The sequence below is a fragment of the Artemia sp. Qi Xiang Cuo genome, chromosome 1, assembly GCF_049724085.1.
Source record: "Artemia sp. Qi Xiang Cuo chromosome 1, ASM4972408v1, whole genome shotgun sequence".
NCBI classification, from domain to species: Eukaryota; Metazoa; Arthropoda; class Branchiopoda; order Anostraca; family Artemiidae; genus Artemia; species Artemia sp. Qi Xiang Cuo.
Window position 1 is genome coordinate 7,487,113 of NC_142794.1, and position 20,331 is coordinate 7,507,443.

Sequence of the window (20,331 nt, forward strand, 5' to 3'; positions counted from 1 at the left end):
TTCCTTCCTGTGCTATTTGGGGCCTTTACGTTCCTTGGCACCTTTCAAAGGCAGATTACCAGACTGGTTATTGCTTTTTATATCAATTGCACATGGAATTATAAAAGAACCGTACAAGAAAAGCCTTTGACACTATATTTAGACATGGGCATTTGAAAAGTTGACTCGTTACAAAGTGGTCAAGCATGTTATGAAACTAAAGTCAAGGTTTTATTGCACAAGAAATTTCACAATTTTTTTTTAAAAAGCTGGCACTATATAAAGTGCTCCAACATGTTTTGTGAGTATGCACGAAATTATACAACTCAAGTAGAGTGTTTTTCGAGTCAACATCCGTTTTTTATTCGTCCTTGAGATTCTGCATAAAATGCCCATACATTACGATTTAATTTTCATTATGTTTTAACATATCGTAGAAAGTACATTGAATATTATTAACTTTAAGACAATGGATACTTCAATTGTCAACGTGAGTATAGTTTACTGAATTTCTTAATTTATTTCCAAATAAAAATCATTTTACCAGTAAATTCAAATTTCAGGGGCATAGGCCCCCCTCCCCTCCAACAATACAAACTCATACAATAGTATAAGTATACTCGTTAGAAAATGCAAAGTACGCTTTTTTTCTATTATGTAAACAAAAACCCATCCCCCAATGCTCTGTTTACGAGCATAATTCTGTAGTTTTACTAATCTCGTTCAAAATGGCCCTTTTCCCAATTGTGTGTTTAAGATATTTAGTCTTTTTTCCGATCTAACTAAAGGCATCTGAGTTTGTAATTAGAGAAATGGGTCCCTTCTGCAAGCAAAACTTCGCACGTGTCCTATCTGAAAACAAAAGCTTGATGATTAAGACGGGTTTTGTCTAATTCTAGTCAGAAACTCAGAATTGATAGGGAGCAAGATGGAACGATGCCACATTGACTGTGTGTATGTGTGTGTGTGTGTAAAGCGTTTGAAATGCGATGCATAAGTGATGTTTGAACAATGTTGTCAATTTAAAATATGGTCTAGCGTTATGGTATACTAAAAAAAAATTATATTAAAATCATTAGTTAAAGAATAGTACACTAAACTCAGAATCGACTTTAGGGGGTAATTTATATTATGGGGAGACGTTTTTGAAATCTCCTTTCCCTCCAAGCTAAAATTTTCCTAAATTCTACATTATAAGTCTTTTTAATTATTTCTAAAGCGCTAAGACATAGAGTGCTAAAAATATCAGAATCGACTTAATAGGGCAATTTATATTATGGAGAGATTTTTTTGAAATCTCCCTTCCCTCCAAGCTCATATTTTCCAAAATTCTACATTGGAAGCCTTTTTAATTATTTCTAAAGCGATAAGACATAGAGTGCTACAAATATCAGAATCGACTTTAGAGGGCAAATCATATTATGGGGAGATGTTTTTGAAATCCCCGTCCCCCCCCTCCCCCCAAACCCAAATTTTCCAAAATTTATCATTAAAAGCCTTTTTAATTATTTCTAAAGCGCTAAGACATAGAGTGCTACAAATATCAGAATCGACTTTATAGGGCAAATTATATTATGGGGAGATGTTTTTGAAATCTCCCTTCCCTCCAAACTCAAATTTTCCAAAATTCTACATTAGAAGCCTTTTTAATTATTTCTAAAGCACTAACACATAGGGCGCTACAAATATCAGAATCGACTTTAGGGGGTAATTTATATTATGGGAAGATGTTTTTGAAATCACCCTTCCCTCCAAACTCAAATTTTCCAAAATTCTACTTTATAAACTTTTTTTTAATATTTCTAAACCACTAATAGATATAGCGTTACAAATATCGGAATCGATTTTAGGGAATAATTTATATTATGGGGGATGTTTTTGAAACCCCCCTTCCCCCCAAACTCAAAATTTTCCAAAATTCTATTTTAGAAACTTTTTTTTTAATATTTCTAAACTACTAATAGGTATAGTGTTATAAACATCAGAATCAACTTTAGAGGGCAATTTATCTGTAAAAGAGGGGTCATTATTTCAATCTAAATTTTTCTTCTTTTTTTAAGGATGAGGATTCGTACAATTACTCCCCCCGGAAAAGAGAGCTAAGGCTAACGGCATTACTCCAATGCAACAAGTGGAGATAGCTGGCCCATCGGGAGCCAACCACATCCATTCCAGACAGGTGCTGCCTGCCCAAGACCCACCCGTGCCAACCCCCATACAGCCGGGTAGAAAGCTGAAAAGAGAGTGGATGATAGCTCATAACGTTACTGCTTCACAAGATTGTGAAGTCATCCCCTATCAAGCATTGCCGGGCCCTTCACGGCCAATGCAAGGCGAGAATGATGTGGCCCCTACAGCTCTCAACATGCAAGCTGCAAATCTAAATGTGAGTTTTCAAATATTATTTTTCGCTAATGATTTTGACTCGCCAAGTCAATTTGAAGGACTGAGAATTGTACCACTAGACATAATTCCAAGATTCTAATTTTCATAATAAAGGCTTCGATAAGAGATGCGAGACTTAACAGTTTCAATTTTATCATTTGCTCCGGAAAATCTTTGAAAATAACAGACTACACATTGAAAATAGGCTATTTTTAGGAGATATCATGATTTTCACTGTTTTATTGTGAGTGTGTGTGTGTGTGTGAGCGGTGCATGCGCTGCTTATTTTTCTGTCTACCCGATGATTCATGGAGATACTATAATGAAATGTGTAAATTCAATAACAACGTAAGGATTTCCAGTATTTTGTTTTGTGTGTGTGTGTTTATGTATATGTGTGTGTGTGCGTGAGCGCTGCATGCGCCACTTATTTTTCTGTCTGCTCGTTAATTCAAGGAGATAGTATAATGAATATATCAAATTAAATCCCAACATAATGATTTTCATTATTTTGTTGTGTGTTTGTGTGTATGTTACTAACAAAATTTGTAATTTATTATGCATTTGTTCTGTAAATAATGCTATAAGCAAAACTTCGTAATTTATTATGCATTTGTTTGATAAATAAGAATCCAATTAAGAAAAAAAAATAATAAATTGTTTGATAAATCCGACTAGGAAAAAAAGTGTGCTATAATTGTCATAAAACTTTCCTCAAAGAAAAAAAACAATTTTTTGATAAATCCGACTAAGAAAAAAATAGTGTGCTTTAATTGTGATAAAACTTTCTTCAAAGAAAAAAAAATTGTTTGATAAATCCAACTAAGAAAAAAACAGTTTTCTTTAATTCTAATAAAACTTTCCTCAAAGAAAAAAAAAATATTGTTTGATAAATCCAACTAAGAAAAAAATAGTGTGCTATAATTGTGATACAACTTTTCTCAAAGAAAAAAAACTTAATCCATTCATTTTCTAGTTTCAGGGGGAAGCTACGAAAACAACTGCATTCCCTGGCCCAGGACTTCAAAATATCATGGGTAACTGTTCCCTCTCGCCGGATGATGTTAGTGAAGGTATGTCATTTAATATCCCCTTGGATTTTAAATTTACAACTGAAGAAATGGACAGACTTGTGCAAATTGTTGGACCTAATTTTTCCGAGGACATTTTTGACGATAACTTTATAATTAGTGAATTGGATCCTGTGCAAATAGGTGCAGGACATGAAAATAGTGGCTTGTCCCCGGAACTACGTGAATTTTATTTGTTGAAATCTGCTCTAGGTCACTTACAAACATATGGGGTAGATTTTGACCCTACTTAAGAAAATATGGTTGACGGGGGTGTCATTTGAACAGACCCTGTAAACTTTCTTCATAGCAACAGTCACAAAATTTGAGCACACGTTGAGTTTCTCAGTAAGAAATGGGGGGGTCAAGGGGGGATTAAAGCGTCAGTAAATCAAAAAGTTTATTTACAAAAAGGGATATCAGGGGACATTTTCAATTTTCATTTTTCAACTGGTAATCAAACTTTTTACCCTGGTCTAAATGAATTTGAGGGTAACTTTTTCAACTGGGTTAATAAATTAATATCGACTTTGGACACGTTTAATGAGAGGGGAAGCAGCTCCACAATTTTATACATTGAATACATTGATCTCAGTCTTAAGAGATTAAAAAAAAACTTAATTTTAAGGAGAGCGGTTAGTAGTCAAAAAATAAATTGCCATCAAGATTTTTCGCATACGGGAGAAGCTCAATGCTTCGAATTTCACATAGTACTACAATTTTCTAAGGATGCGTTTTTAGTAGCAGACCATAAAACATTAAGCGAAGATTCAACGATGAAAAATATCGATAACATTGCTCTTAACGGTTGAGAAAATTTCCCTAAAGTAAATCTTGACCGTTTTGAAGGGAAGTATCCCGTGTCCTTAAGATAGATAACCGTATACGAAAAAGCAAATGAAAATCTTGGGTTAGGGGTGGTTGTTCTCCAGTTGACACAGAATTTGTAAATGGGGGAAAGAAACCAAATAAAAAAGGAGTTTTATATTCAGTTAGGAAACCGATGGTAGATCATGTTAAAAATTGGGTTTGTGTTATTTACGAACATCATGAAGATATAAATTCCTATGGTAGTTTTTTCCCCGTTACAGCAATAATTCGAATCTTATTCCAAGGCAAAAAATATGGGGAACGTTACTATTGCCCCATGTACATTTCTTCATTTAGATCTGAGCAAACACTCTCAGATCACATGAGACATTGCAAACTTCATGGCAATCAAAGAATATCAAACAAACACAACTTAAAAACAATAAGGAAATTTTTTTTCCAAGACAGTGCAATTTAAATCGGTGAATATTTCGGCCCTATGTCCAAGGGCCGTCTTCAGCACAACATTAAAGAAGAAAAATATATATAAAAACAAACTTACATTAAAATACGAAGTTTAAAACTAAAAATACTTTTTAAAAAACGCTTTTAAAAAACCTTTAAAACAGCCCCAGTATCCTTACTTCAACGAAGTTCAACCAGGACTGACAAATAAACTGATGAGAGAGGATGAATTCATTCAAACGAAATAAAATGAAATTATTAACTGCAAGTTTTCAAAGCTAATCTTGCTTTTTTAGCAGCTAGTCTTAAAGGCATTTTTGTAACAGGTTCAATACTATTGTCAATTGGTTTAATAAAATATTTTGTTAGATCATTTTTAATTAAATTTGAGTATAAAGAATTCAGTGAATATTCTCCTAAGTCCCTATTTAAGGAAATATTTTTATTTATTTTGAGCATAAGTTCGATTGAGACCTTGACTACCTGTTATATCCTACGATTATGACTAACGAGAAAAGATTTTTCAAAAAGTATTGTGTGGCGGGGATTATCAATTATATGTCTAGCTACAGGAGAATCAAAGGAGTTATTAAAACTATTAGCAGTTAACGCTTTGTCTATGTCTTCTTTATGCTGGCGTATCCGTTTTTCTAGATTCTGATGAGCTCTGCCAACGTAGTAATTGCCACAATCGCATGGTATTTGATAAACCCCTCTTTGGCGAGTAACTGGGGTTTTATCTTTACTGGAGTTTAGGAAATTTGTGATTTTAAAATTATTGGTGAAAACTAATACAGATTGTTTTTTGTGCAAATATTTTTTATTTTTGTTTTGATTCTTGGGATGTACGGAAGATAGATTATATTAGAGGGTATTTCCGGAACCTCACATTGTGAAATATCGTTGATTTTACGAAAATGTCTTTTTAGTCTACGGTTAATCGTATTATTGACAAAAGGAATGGGGTATCCGTTACCAAAAAGAATATCTCTGATAAAATTTATTTCTGCTTTTATGTATGAATCGGATCAAATGTTCAGGGCACGGTCAATGAGAGAAGTTACAACTGCTCTTTTAACTTGTGGGGGGTGATTTGAATTAAAATGAAGATATCTATTGTTTTGTGTTGGTTTTCTATAGATAGTGAAGTCAAAATTATTAGCATTACGGATAATTAGCACATCTAAAAATGGTAGTTTATTTTCAAATTCAATTTCTAGGTTAAACTGAAAATTTCTATCATAAGTATTAAAATGATCTAGGAAACCCCGAAGTTCAATTTCCCCATAAGTCCAAAGTGAAATTACTTCATCCATGTAACGACCCCAATAGACATGTTTTAAAAAATAAGAATTTAATGCCCAATTTTCAAGGTTCTCGACATAAATATTAGCCAGTAGGCCGGATAGAGCTGCTCCCATTGGTAACCCATTTAATTGTTGATAAAAAGAATCACGAAACTGAAAATGCATTGAAAACTTATTACAGATTTTAACAAGATTAAATAAAACTTCACCATCAATTCCTGTCGATGAGTCTTCGATTAAGTGATAATTTTCTTCTATTTTGGTTTTTAGTAATTGCACAGAAGTAGCCACATCTATATTCGTGTACATGGAAATAATATCAAAACTACTAATTATTGTGTTTTCTGAAATACTTGTGTTATTAAGTTTTTTAACCAAATCTGCCGAATTGCTGATGTAGGAATTTTGTGAATACAGTAAAGGTTTGAAAGCTGTGCAAAGCCTTTTTCAAATATTGGAAGCGGAGGCTTTAGTACAACCTACGATAGGTCTTAGGGGAATACCGTGTTTATTCACTTTCGGTAAGCTGCAAAATTTTGGGCGGACCCTGTCGCGGGGGTAAAATTTTCTTTGCAGTTGTGGGTCGAATTGCTCATTCTCGTTCAGCTGCTTTAAATCCATTTTACTATTATTAGCAAATTTATTAATAGTAGTAAGGGTGTGTGGCGTCTGCGCACTTGTATCGGTTTATATGTACTTGTGTCTTTTAAAAGTGAAAAGATTTTGTAGTCATAGTCTGCCGTATCCATGACAACGAGTGAGTTGCTTTTGTCTGCTTTGGTTATTATAATAGATGGGTCTTTGCGGAGGTTAGATAATATTTTTATTTCGTGCAAATTTTTTAGTGTGAAAGTGGTAGGAGACTCAGCCTTTTTTGGCTATTATAAAGGGTATTTATGAGACAAGACCTAACTTCATCAGGGTTTGAAACAGATGGGTAGTATTTATGCAAGCGCGGACTCTAAAAATGAGACTATATCCACCACGGGAACCTGTTACGGCAGAAAAAAGAATTTCGGGCCTTTTTCCAGTGTTTCAATTTCCTGGGTTTCAAATGTTCTAGAAGAGATGTTAACCATACCGGGTCCAGGAGTGAATCTTGGAGAATAAATACGGTTTCTCATCGAAGATTCCTCTCTTAATTTTTAAAATTTTGTATAAAGTCGTGCCTTTGACAAGCAAAAATCATGGCGAAACAAATTCTTTTCTAATCTAACAACTTGAGAAAAATCAATAGTGGACAGGTTTTCAAACATAAAATTTTCGAGAGATTTTCTTTTTGAGGATATGATATGTCTTTTTTGCTTTTTGTCCTTAATAATATGGACTAAGTTGTGTTTGTTTGATATGGAAAGGCAGTGTGGTCTTCGTCAATATTTGAATCAAAGAATAGAAATGCCGGCAGAAGGCAAAGATACTTTACAATTTAAAAACTTCCAAAATTCCCTGCTACAAGTTGATAAAGTATCTTTAGATTGTGAATCAAGACTGGTGGAGGTATCAGACCCATCAAGGCCAAATATAGTCAAGGAACACAAACTAGTTGCGTGTTCCTATGCGCTTGCCCGTCGCGATTGTAATAATATAATGCAGCTGGAAGAGTTTTTTTGGCTATGGATGAGGAGGGTAGCATGGAGAAGTTATTGGTGTCTCTAATAAAAACAGCAAACGGTGCAATTTCGCGATTGCGTCACACCAACTACCCCGTGTCATTATCAGATAAGGAGCAACTGATACAAGAAAAGGGGACAATTTGTTGGGTTTGTAGGGGTGCTCTTGCCCCAAAAGACGCTGTCCAGGATCACAATCATCTTATTGACCCCAATTCAACAGGAAAAAGTAACTTTCGGGGATGGGCTTACAATTCATTTAATTTAAAAATTAAACAACAACCCTTTCGTACAGTTTTTACGCAAAACTCTAACCAAAATCGAAAGAATTTGCTAACATGGGGGATACTACTTCACTGGAAATGACCAATGTATAATGCTTGTGCTGTGAATAGCACTGTCAAAAGTACCATTCATAGGTAACTGAGCAAGTTTCGTGTTTTGGGATTTATGTCGAAATTTGTCGCAGGCGACGTTGAGTACACGAATAAAATTCGCTTTTTAGATTCAGAAAGTTTTTTCCCTAAATCATTGAGCGAATTAATCCAAGTGCAGAAAACGATGACGGCTGCAACGCTTTCCCCCTTCTCAAGCAACAATTTCCAAATGATTTATTTGATTTGTTGACGGTCAATTGCATATATCCTTATGATTATTATTGTTCCATGTCGAGATTCGCCGAGGAAAATATTCCCTCGATTGAATCGTTTTACGACAGTCTACACGATCGTAGGTGCATCCCCGATGAATACAGTTTTGCTAAAAAAGTGTGGGCAGAGGGATGGTGTAAAAATGGGTTTGACTACTGCAAGCTGTATTTTTCGAGTGATGTGTTAACTCTGTTATATAGTATGTTTAAAAATACGGACAAAATATATGGGGAATTTAATCGTGATTTAGGAGTTTATTTTTCATCTCCTCATTTGGTGATGGACCTCATCCTAAAAATTAGCGGGGAAAAAATTGGGCTAATCACTGGGGGATAAGTTTTTCACGGGGATCGTATCTTGGAAACTGATCCAACTGGAGAGAAGACGGGGACAAAATCGGATGCAGTTTTCCTTGATATGAATTCTCTCTACCCCTCGGCCATGTCCTATTATGTGCTACCTTGCGATGACTTCAAATGGCTCAATGACCCTCAAGCTCCCCATTTCCCCAACATTGACAGTGTTGAGGAGAATGGGCCGGTTGGATGGTTTTTTGAAATTGATTGGGAGATATCAGTTGAGCTCCACGATTCATTAGAGGATTTTGTTTTCCCATGCATCAATAGACCTGTGACTAGGGACTCTTTGAGCCCTCGCAATAGGCGTTTATTCGAGGTGGATGGATTGCATTGGTCACCTTCAAAACAAAAACTTATTGCTGACCTTCTGCCGAAAAAAAATATTGTTGTACATCATGTGGCTTTAAAATGGATATACAACAACGGTTTCAACGTCAAAAAGGTTCATAGAGCCCTCCAGTTTAGCCAAAAACCCTATCTGAAAACGTTTGTTGACACTTTTGTCAAGAAACGTTCTGAAGCACAAACGAAAGACGAAAAAGAAATTTATAGGCTCATTTTGAATTCGGCTTTTGGTAAAAATGTGTGAGAGTGTTCGCAATAGGGATAGTTGTAACATCGTGAACGATCCCAAGCAATGTACACGAATTATTCTTGATTCAAATTACATTTCCTTCACAATCATTGGCCCAGACATGGTACTATTGAATGGAAAAAAAGAAACATTGTCCTGAATAAAAATAGTGCTACAGGCAGTGCCATCTTGGATATCTCTAAAAAGCTCATGTTGGAATTCTACTACAATCTGGCTAGTGCACATCGACCAGGAAAGGGGCAAGTTGAAGTCTGCTGTGGGAACACGGATTATATACTTCAATAAATAAAAACCCCGAGATTACTTGACGACTTGGCGAACAATGGAATTATTAGGTCACGAATGGACTACACCAACTGGACTAGACTATGCCAAGAGCTAGTGAAACGTCGGGCGCCAAACCAGCTTTTATTTTTTAAATCTGAAACGGGAAGAGACATGATTTCCAGTGGTATGTTTGTAAGTCCGAAGGTGTACTTCATACAGACACACGACGAGGAAATCAAGAAACGTTGCAAAGGAGTACCCACGTGCTATGTGGATAAGAATTTCGACATGGACATTTATAGGAATTATATTGTTCAAAATACAATTCCATGAGCCAAATTGTTGGCAATTAGTTCCCTCAAGTACAGGAACTTTACTGTAAATATAGAAAAAATTGCCATGAGTACCATTTCCGACAAGGTCTATGTTTGTCAAGACGGTGTGACTACCCTCCCCCGTGGGCACTATTTAACTTCAGACCGGGCCGAATGTGTTAACCATAGTGAAAGTCTCGGTTTGAATAAAGTCCTATAAATTTTTCCCAAAACCTTGGGGGGGGGGGGGGGGGCTCGCGGCCTTGGGGGGGGTGGCCTGGGCCGAGCAGGGGGGCGCACCGCCACTACCAAAGTTATCTTTTTTTTTGCTTGGAGCAGATTTTTTTGTAAATATACATGTTTAATTAAACAGAAAAAGTTATCTAATTTTAAGTGCTTTTTCTAGTGCTTTTTTATATAAATAAATTTAAAAAGCGTTTTTTTCTTTGTTTTCTGTAAAGTGCTGTTTATAATACAAGAAATATGATTCTTTATTGATTTTGTTCTAGACCACAGACTAGTAATAGGGAAATTATTTAGTCATTAGACAACTATAGTCTACAGTTAGTTGTCCAGGTGAACTATTGAAGGGAACATATTTAAAACAATCAATTCAATTTAAATCAATTTAAAACACCATTCAGATCGTTTCTGTGTGGGCCCTCAATGTCGGGCAAAACAACACTCTCAACTAAAATAATTAAAAATTGCGATAAAATGTTTGCGGAAAAGCCAAAAAAAATCTACTATTGTTACATTATTTGGCCGGAGTCATATGATAAAATAAAAGCAATTGCTACGACGAGATTGGTGCAAATACAATTCATACAGGGACTTGATGTTTTCAACATTACTGAAGCAATCTGTTGGCTGATTATTGACGATCTGGCTGAATCTTTTGAACAATGGTCCCAGGAAATGTTGCTATTGTTCACAGTTCTCTCTCATCATGAACAGATTTCTGTTACTCTGGCTCTACACAGTCTCTTTTACCAGAGCAAATTTATGGAACCACTAGCATTCAAATACACCCACTATATCATCTACAGAGTTGTTCGTGATTCTAGCTCCCAATTCTCTCAATAAACAGATCTATCCAGGTGCCCCTAAATTTCTGCTCTCAGCATACAAATCATACAAATAATAAACCCTACGGCTATATCTTATTAGTTCTTAATCAAAATACATCCGAGGATTTGCGTGTTGTCAGAGATATTTTCGACAATGAATTTACAGTATAACTCCCCGTAAAAACTAAAAAGACATATTAATCGCCATCATGACACTGAGGAAACTAGATGAAAATACACATTTGTTTTTAGCTCTAAGCAGTTCAAAACGCCCACTTAGGTAAGCCATGCTCAAACATGGTATTGACAATGATTTCATTAATCTAATATCTGAACTTTGTTTAAGTTTGACCGAGGACAATGTTCAACTGCCAGAAGGAGCTAAGCAACATGCAGAGCAACATCGTTCCATTGTACGTACATTTGCCTCTAAAAAAAAAGGAAAGAATTTTAAAATGAAACGACTTCTTCAGGCGGGCGGTAGCTTTTTCACACTTTTACTACCGATAACTGCAGGACTTGTAAACAGTTTTCTCTAGATGGCAAAACCCTATAAATTGACTCCAATAGAACTCGCTCTCTCACCCGTGGAACACTTTGAGAACAATCTGAGTAAATTCCTTGACAATGAGAATGTTGAGAATGATAAAAAAATACTTTTACTTCAAGATGCGCTTCGCCGTGTAGACAAAGATAAGCCCTATTATGTGAAAGCCACTGGTATTGATTACGAAAAATAATCATCTCCTCAAGAATCTGCTGCATCTGGTGGTGGAACACAATTAAAGAAGGTGTAATCGTATTAATTTTTTTCTAAAATTAGAAATATAAGGCCCAACTCTTATCTTCAACAATGTAGACGACTCCTAGTCTATCTCTTGGAAAGTGGTCAAGATCATATTCAAGTTGAGAGCAATGGGAAAGGGATTATAATTCAGGGCAAGATCTATAATCTACTTTATTTAATCTATGATATGGTTACAAGTAGTAAAGGAATATTATGACTTGACAATCATATATACAACTTTTTAAATAGATTAAACTTTCTCAACAGCCTTATTAGCAATATAAAAATTCTAAGAAAATTTAAGAACATGCATCAACATCAACAACAACACCATGAAAACATGAAGAGGAAGAAGAAGGAGATTTTAATTCAATATTGAATAATAATAGAGAGCCTACTGGAACTACTTTACAGTGATGGCGAGGAAAGTATGAATCCATATAAAGTCACTATCACCAACCACAACTAGTACACACAGGAGTATCGGGCGTTACAATACGTGTTTGCGCTCAAAATGGTTGAAGTTCTGAAAGGTGTTTATGAAAATATTGGTGAAGCGGGGAGTTTAAGTTCATCCACCACTCTTTCCAAGGTCACTGGTGTTCACACTAAAAGTTAAAATAACTATATAAAAAATGGATTAAATAAATCTTAGAGTAAAAATCATAGATTTCGCGCTAATCAATATTAAAAAGGTATAGCCTTTTAACCCTTGCACATAATTCAAGCAGATCTCCTGACTCTAGATGAGATTCCACGACGTCACAATACACCGTACAAGTAAATTCTACTTGCAATCAAGCTTTTTAGACGCAATATATATACTAGTTCTTTGAGAACAAAGCGTGGCATTGATAATACTCATGCCCTTGAACGTATCCTCAAACGAGAATCATATAAAAAAAATTCGAAAGGTTCGCGGTAGAAAATTTGTCTATCCACATCTTTCGAAAATTCTATTGAACAATATTGTGCTGCTCCATCATAGTCATAGTTTTATGAGAGCTGTATTGTCCGAACGATTTATAAGAACAATTCGACTTTTAATTTCAGGATATTGTACATTAACAAATACACCGTCTTTTATTCATGATTTAGATAAAATCATATTGATTTATAATCAACGTCCTCATCGGTCATTGTCCAACTCAATCCAACTGGAAGATCATCATTCTAGCCATGATGAAATTGACACTTTTCTTAATAAAAATTCTGATGAGTCGATTGCCAAGAACACAAATAAATTCAAATTCGGTCATACTGTTCGAATTTATTGAACAAATAATGTTTTTGAACAGGGGAATTACTTGTGATCAGTCAAACTTTTTAAAGAGGCAAAAATCTTAGATACTGAACCCACAGCGTATTGTTTGTACAATACCACGGATGAGGAGATTTTCGGCAGTTTTTATGCCCGTGAAATACAAAATATTAAGAATAAGAATGAAATATATCAGATTGAAAAGATGTTAAAGACTCGTACTTGCAGGAGTAGAAAACAGTTATTTGTTCAGTAGCTAGGCTACAACTCTAACTTCGATTGTTTGATCGGTGTAGAGGATAATTAAAATAAAGAATGATTTCTAAATAACTTATATGTCCAACGTTTCCGATCCTCTCTACAACGACCTGAATACGATAAGTAATTTTTAGACAAAACTGTTTCCCCACCAACAAATTTGGCGGTGCGTATGAAGTGGCTCTTGTCGAATTTATCCTAAAAAATGCCTCTGATATCCTTAGAAAGGATCACGTGCACGATATAAAAGTTACACCATGTTATCAGGCAATGCATTTCAACTTTCAATAGGCTGAAACAATTGATTCTAGCAAATATTCACCTGCCAAATTGAAATAAATTGAATACGATAATATGACAAATTTGTGTCGTACAATGAATAGAAAAATCTCATATCGTAGGAATGGTAAATTCCTATTTTCATCATTATTCATTGGAAGACGATAGGATTTACATTATCTCACCTGTTGACACTGAAACAATTACTAACAATTATAATCTTAGAGATGTTCTTGGCTTTAAGAAGAATACGATCAATGGTGAAAATGCTGGCATCGTTTACGGGACGGATCAAGTTATTTTTGCTGATTATCTCCCTGGTGTCGGAATGTAATCCTGCATATTTTTCTGTGCATACTTTGTGAAAACGTCGACAGTTTTTAATTCGAATTTACCTCTACTACGTGTTCTTGAAAGAAAAACAGCTCATGAACTTGTTCATTACTATAATATAAAGTATCTTGAGTATGTTCCTGTAAACATTTTGTATTTGGAACTTTGTCAGTTAACACTAAGAAGTGAATTGGGTGATCCTCTAGCCGTAACAAAACGCTTATCAGTGATTTCCTTTCATTTTTGACCAGTTGTCGACGACAGCACAATCTCTTAAAATTAACAATAGGAGAATTCAATTTCTCTGCCCCGATATCGCTTACTCTGTTGATGGTTTGAGTCCAAGTCAAATAGGCACTAGATTGGACTACGACAAGGAATGTTCTAAAATATTTGGCTATGGTCTTGGTAGCTGGTTTGCTAGGCTATTTCGTTCTGCACTACCCCTTGCCAGAGAATATCTTGTACCTGCTGCATCAAATTTTGCTGCCTCCACACTACAGGACTGGGGGTCGGGCAAGAATTTCAAGGAGAGTGTTAAGAAAAATATTAGATCTTCAGCATGAGTCGTTGGTGAGCAATTGAAATCTCGGCAAAATGGGGAGGGATTGAAAATGATGACGCGTGAAGGACGCGTGCGCGTCATTCACTCATCAGTCTCCACCCAGGTGGGAAGCGAAGGACATCAAGAAGGACTTTGAGGAAGAAAACAAGGAAGCCCAATAAGCAGAAGAAGAAGAAGAAAAAGATTGTTAGATCAAAGAAGGATTCGTTCGCTTAGGATGACTTATCTCCCTCACAAGGAAGCATATCCATCAATTAGTTCCTCATTGAATCTATTCAATGCTGAAAATGTTGATGTCAGTGTCAAGTATGGCTACTATGAACAATTTCATCCTCAACAACCCCTCTCGGAAAATATACACTTTCAAATATTTTCCAATGAAGACTATTTCATTGATTTGTCATCAACATTTATTGATTTAAATGTTGTGGTGAAGAAAAAGTCAGATAATACAACTCCAAATGCTGGCGATGGTCTCTCCTATGAAAACTGTATTCTACACAACCTATTCAAACAAATTAATGTATTTATTAATGGGATATTGGTGAGCACTAGCAATAATTTATCCAACTATGAAAACTATATACAATTTATGATGATGACACCAAAGACATACAAGGAGTTGACAGGACAATCATTGGGCTATGAATATCGATAAGGTGTTGATACTGATGGTGAGTTGACTACAGCCGTGAGCCAGAAGAATCATCTGGCTGAAAAATTAAATCATAAAAATATTCAATATATCTCAATGGATACCCCCGAATGTCAAGATTGACATAAAGTTACAGCTGGCCCCATCGAATTTCATTTTGAGAAAAACACTTCCAGCAGCACCCGATGCAAATGTCATTATCACATCGGCAATTCTCCACGTCCGAAAACAACAGGTTTTGAGCTCTGTTGCATTGGCAGTGGAAAAGCTAAGAGCCAATGGCAACAACAATAAACTTCTTGTCCCCCATACGATCACCAATCAACGTCACATTGCCACCGGCTCATCGTAGCTATAGCGATTAATCATTTATCAATAGAGAAATCCCATCAAAATTGGCTTTGGCCTTTGTGAAGAGTGGCAGTGCCATTGGATCCTGGAATGAATCCCCCCACGACTATAAATTTTTTAATGTATCTAGCCTTTAGTGTAAATTGACTGTTATTCCGCTGTACACTACCACTGTATCATTTGACAAAAAATCCTATAGAACTCTGTACGAGTTGACCATGTAATCCCTAGATCATGACTCTCAACTATTTGAAAATGGAATAACCGATTCAATGTTTTCAAAAAATCATGGGGTAATTGTTTTGGACTTGTTGGGGACTCAGGATATGAGCATAGTACGAACAGGGAATGTAAGTTTAGAGTGTACATTTGCTGATGCTTTGACGGAGAGTGTCACCCTAATATCACTGATTCAATTTGAAACCTATTGGGAAATCACGCCCGACGGCAGTGTTTTACTAGACCTTGCACCCTGAGCACGACCCACGTAATCGCTATATTTAGTTTGAATTTATGCAGGCTTCGGCACAAGGCATACCGTACACTTTGAAACTTCGTAGAACATATTTCGTGGTCGAGAAACCTTTAAATCAGTTTCCATAAAAGCTCGTTGACTGCAACGAACAATCATTGCCTATGTATCTTTAAAACAGCGAAGAATATTGAATTTTTTGATCCTCTTGGCCTATCGTATAAATTCTACACTCCGTACATCAACTACTTTATTGAAAGTAGTGGGGAAATTAATATTCAAAATCAACGAAGAGTAAAGGATTTAACGATTAAGAACCTTGAGTTTCGTGTACTGCTTTTTTTCACATTTAGATTTCGTGGCAACATCTATAAACAGTGTCTCGACATCTTCGTTGACTCGATTAGATCGAACGACTTTGTGCTGGAAAATATACTTACGAACGTATTTAACATTGATTGTGGTGCCTTACGAATAAACTGTTCTAGAATAGTATTTGAAATTGTTTATTAATAAATGATAAAAATTTATATACATGATAAAACGACTTTTCTAATCTTTAGATTTCATCTTCTACTAGGTATAGATATATGTCGACAACAACTAGTGCAGGTAATTCACAGTGTACTGATTCTGATGTACTGCAATGTCAGGGTCACATTTTCTGCAGTAGAGCACTCTTGTCATATCTCTTTGTATAGTCAATGATACTATTCTCATTCATTCTATAGAATTCACATGTTTCAATTTGCTTATTTGAAACAATTTCACAAACAGTGTCCTCAAGTGTCAAATCACATTCCGTCACAGCCAAAAAAAAATCAGTAGGTTTAAAATAATAAGACTCAATGTCTTCATAATGATGACGTAGAAACAAAATCCTTTTGTTGTTTAAACAGTTGAATCGTTGACCCGGTTCCTCCTCCCAGAACAATCTAAAACCACGATGATACCAATCTCGTACCAATAAACTAAAATCACGCTTAGGATTTTTTCCAATCATACCGGGATATGTATTCTCCCACTGATTACATTTATCATAATTGCAATTGGAGCTTGGGTGCCCTCTAGGATGAGAGTCACACACCTCTTCAAGACAGGAATTACAATCTTTAATTTGTACAGCATATCCTCCATGCAATTTACACGGGTTGCATAATCTACACTTTTCATCATACTCATCAATCATTGTACAATTCTCAGATGATGACCAGCTGCCCAGCGTGTACATACATAGGGGACATGTATGGAACATTTTTTTCATGTGTTGACACTCTCACTGCCACAATGAAACTGAGCTAGCAACAACAACAAATTGTCTGAGAGACAGATAGAGAGGAGTAAATCATCCTAGAGCACCATCTTTCTCATGAAAAAAAAGTCATAAATTTCTAAATTAATGTTTAAAAGCATATCTACAATATCATTTTGCCGTGTCGTGATCAATATATCAATAAATTGTGTAAATGCATTTGAATCACGACGTAGAAGCTTCATACAATAGTCTAATGATGGAGAATCACTTCTCATTATATCGACAAGCATCCCCCGAGAAAATATCTTCCTTTGAATAGACAGCTCTAGAAAATCGTCATCTAGAATCAAACGTTTTTCCATAAGCACTAGATTCCTCATGATTCGCTCTTTCTCAAATCTATCCATTTTTTAGAGTCCTAACACTCTCACAACCAACTTCAGACTAACCAGAATTTTTTCTACTCTAAAACATATACGCTAGTCTACTATAGAAAGAAAAATACCATTGATTTAGGAACAATTTTATTGAACTTAATTACAACAATAATATTCACTGACGCATTTTGTTCTAATCAATATATTTTGATAGGACATCTAATGCTGTCCGAAGTATATTTGTATGCACAATATTCACTTTTCCAGCAAAACATAGTTGCTCCTCCTGCTTAAATTTGCTTAATGATATCACGTATCTAGCATAGATATCGTCCCATTCAAGGCATAGTCTACAGCCTCCGGTTATTTCCACAGCCACATTGGGTACTCGTATATCGTTACTGCTGCTGCCGGCTCCATCATTAATCTCCAATAATGCAAATGCACTACTCATTTTTCTCTACTAATATCCTCTTAAATAAACTATTCTCTCTGAATTCAATTCTCTTACTAATATGAATTATAGAGAAAACCATTCCTTTTATTCAAATCCTATCACCAATCAAGTTATCGTATATGGAGTAACCTCCGCTCTCTCTCTGATTGGCTCCTAAAAAATGGATTTTGACTCAAAAACCAGTCTGATTGAGCTACATAATTACGACCATACTCTCAAAACATGTTTGACCACATTATACCCTGCCAACTTTTTTTTGCAATGTGCATGTGATACTGTAGTGCCTCACCCGTGGGTTTTCCTGTACGGTTCTTTTATAATTCCATGTGCAAATGATATCAAAAGCAATAATCAGTCTGGTAATCTGCCTTGGAAAGGTGCCAAGGAACGTAAAGGCCCCAAATAGCATGGGAATTCCTATACCTGCAAGCAAATCCATATTTAGCATACTACTATCATGAACGCCTATCTCGAGATTTTGATTAAATGTGCATAAGGAAATGACGGGCATGGGGGGCTGGTTGTCGTCCAATACGCTATTGACTATTAAGAAAGGCACTAGCCCTTTCAGTTCACAATCAAATGAGCCCCTTTAGAAGTTTCTACAACAACTTTATCCGTACGAAGTGCCCCGGTCTAAAAAGACAAAAAAAATTAAATAAATAAATAACCGATGCATTGTAATAACATTGCTCTTTATTTAGGCAGCACCACTGTGCTGTCTATCAAATGTGGAAAGCGAGGAGTGAATTAGAACGGAACTTCTTAAATACAATAGGTACGTAGTTCTTTAACAAGAAACAATGCAGATGGTTGAAAATTACCAAAGAAGCACGATATGGATATGTTGATTTACTCGACTCTGAATAAACGCTAGTTGCCAAAAACTGGGTTTACCGATATCGGATTCAAGCTGTAATGATCTTATGATTAGAGTAGCAGATTAAAGAGACAAAAATTAAAAAAAGTTATAAAAAACAAAAAAAAAGCTGATGAAAACAGACCCAGTTTGATACTTAGGTTGATATTTTAATTGTTTTAGCATTCTCTTTTACCTATCTTTTTACGTTTTGAAAGATGCGGTGACAACTCAACGAAGCACCAAGCCACCTGAGGCCAACACAACCACACACGCTCCTCCTCCATCCCAATCTATTCAAAGCCTCCCTTTTTACACCCTCTTACGAAGTTCCTAATTCTTTTATATATTTCTTTATGACGTCCTCCCACCCCAAACGAGTACGACCTGCAATCTTCGACAATCTGTTATCCTTCATCCGCACACCCTTTCTAAAAAATCTTATATACCCCAGGCCATAACTTACAGCCCTTGCCCTAAAGCATGTGGGGGGAGGGGAGTTGTCAACCTCAAAGCCATAATTTCCAGAACTTGAAGTACATAAAACAATCCATGATCATGAACGGCTATCTCGAGATTTCGATTAAATGTTAATAGGGAATTGATGGGCGATAGGGGCTGGTTGTCGTCCAATAGCTTTCGACTATTAAAAGGGCTCTAGCCCTTTCAATTTCCAATTAAATGGGCCCCTTTAGAAGTTTCTACGACAATTTTTTCCGTACGAAGCACCCTGGTCTAAAAAGGAAAAAAAAATAAATAAATAACCAATTCATCGTGATAACATCACTCTTTATTTAGGCAGCGCCGCTGTGCTGTCTAGGAAATGTGGAAAGCGAGGACTGAATTAGAACGGAGCTCCTTAAATAAAATAGGTACGTAGTTCCTTAACAAGAAACGATGCAGATGGTTCAAAATTACCGAGGAAGCACGATCTGGATATGTTAGATTACTCGACTCTGAAGAAACGCTAATTGCCAAAAACTGGGTTACTAATATCGTCTTTACGCTGAAATGATCTTATGATTAAAGTAGCAGATTAAAGAGACAAAAAATTAACAAAATTAACAAAATGAAAAAAAACGGTGAAAACAGACCCAGATTGATACTTAGGTTGATATTTTTATTGGTTTAGCATTCTCTTCACTTATCTTTTTACTTTTTGAAAAATCCTTATACATTTTACATTGCTACCAGATTAAACTTCAAATCAACTATAAATCTAACAGTAGCTAACTTCTTAGCTAAGCATCATTAGACGTAATAGTTTTAAGGGTCGCTACAATTGTAAAGACCTTGGAAAAGTGAGTAGCCAGTTATTTCTTCCTTAGCAATACAAATAAACCACGACAAGATATACAAGTCACCTGAGAAGCTCCCACTACTTTCAAAGTCCATGCTTCCTTACAGCATGCAAGTTCCTCGTTGCGTGTGTAAAACACGGCTGTGCTATAGTAGATAGTGAAACTCTTGATTGGTGGATGCAACAAAGCCATGTACATCTGAAATGAAAAATTACCTATTATACAAATCACTACCCAAAA

The 20,331-nt window shown here is 35.7% G+C and overlaps 1 protein-coding gene across 1 annotated transcript in view; it reads right to left on the reverse strand.

Annotated features, from left to right (window-relative positions):
• The window catches only part of LOC148955972 (uncharacterized), a 325,370-nt gene that overhangs the window by 284,030 nt on the left and 21,009 nt on the right, over positions 1-20,331 (reverse strand). Inside the window, exon 2 of the mRNA XM_089093393.1 lies at positions 20,155-20,289. Coding sequence (XP_088949519.1) covers positions 20,155-20,289 — 135 coding nt within the window. The remainder of the gene's footprint in view (positions 1-20,154; positions 20,290-20,331) is intronic.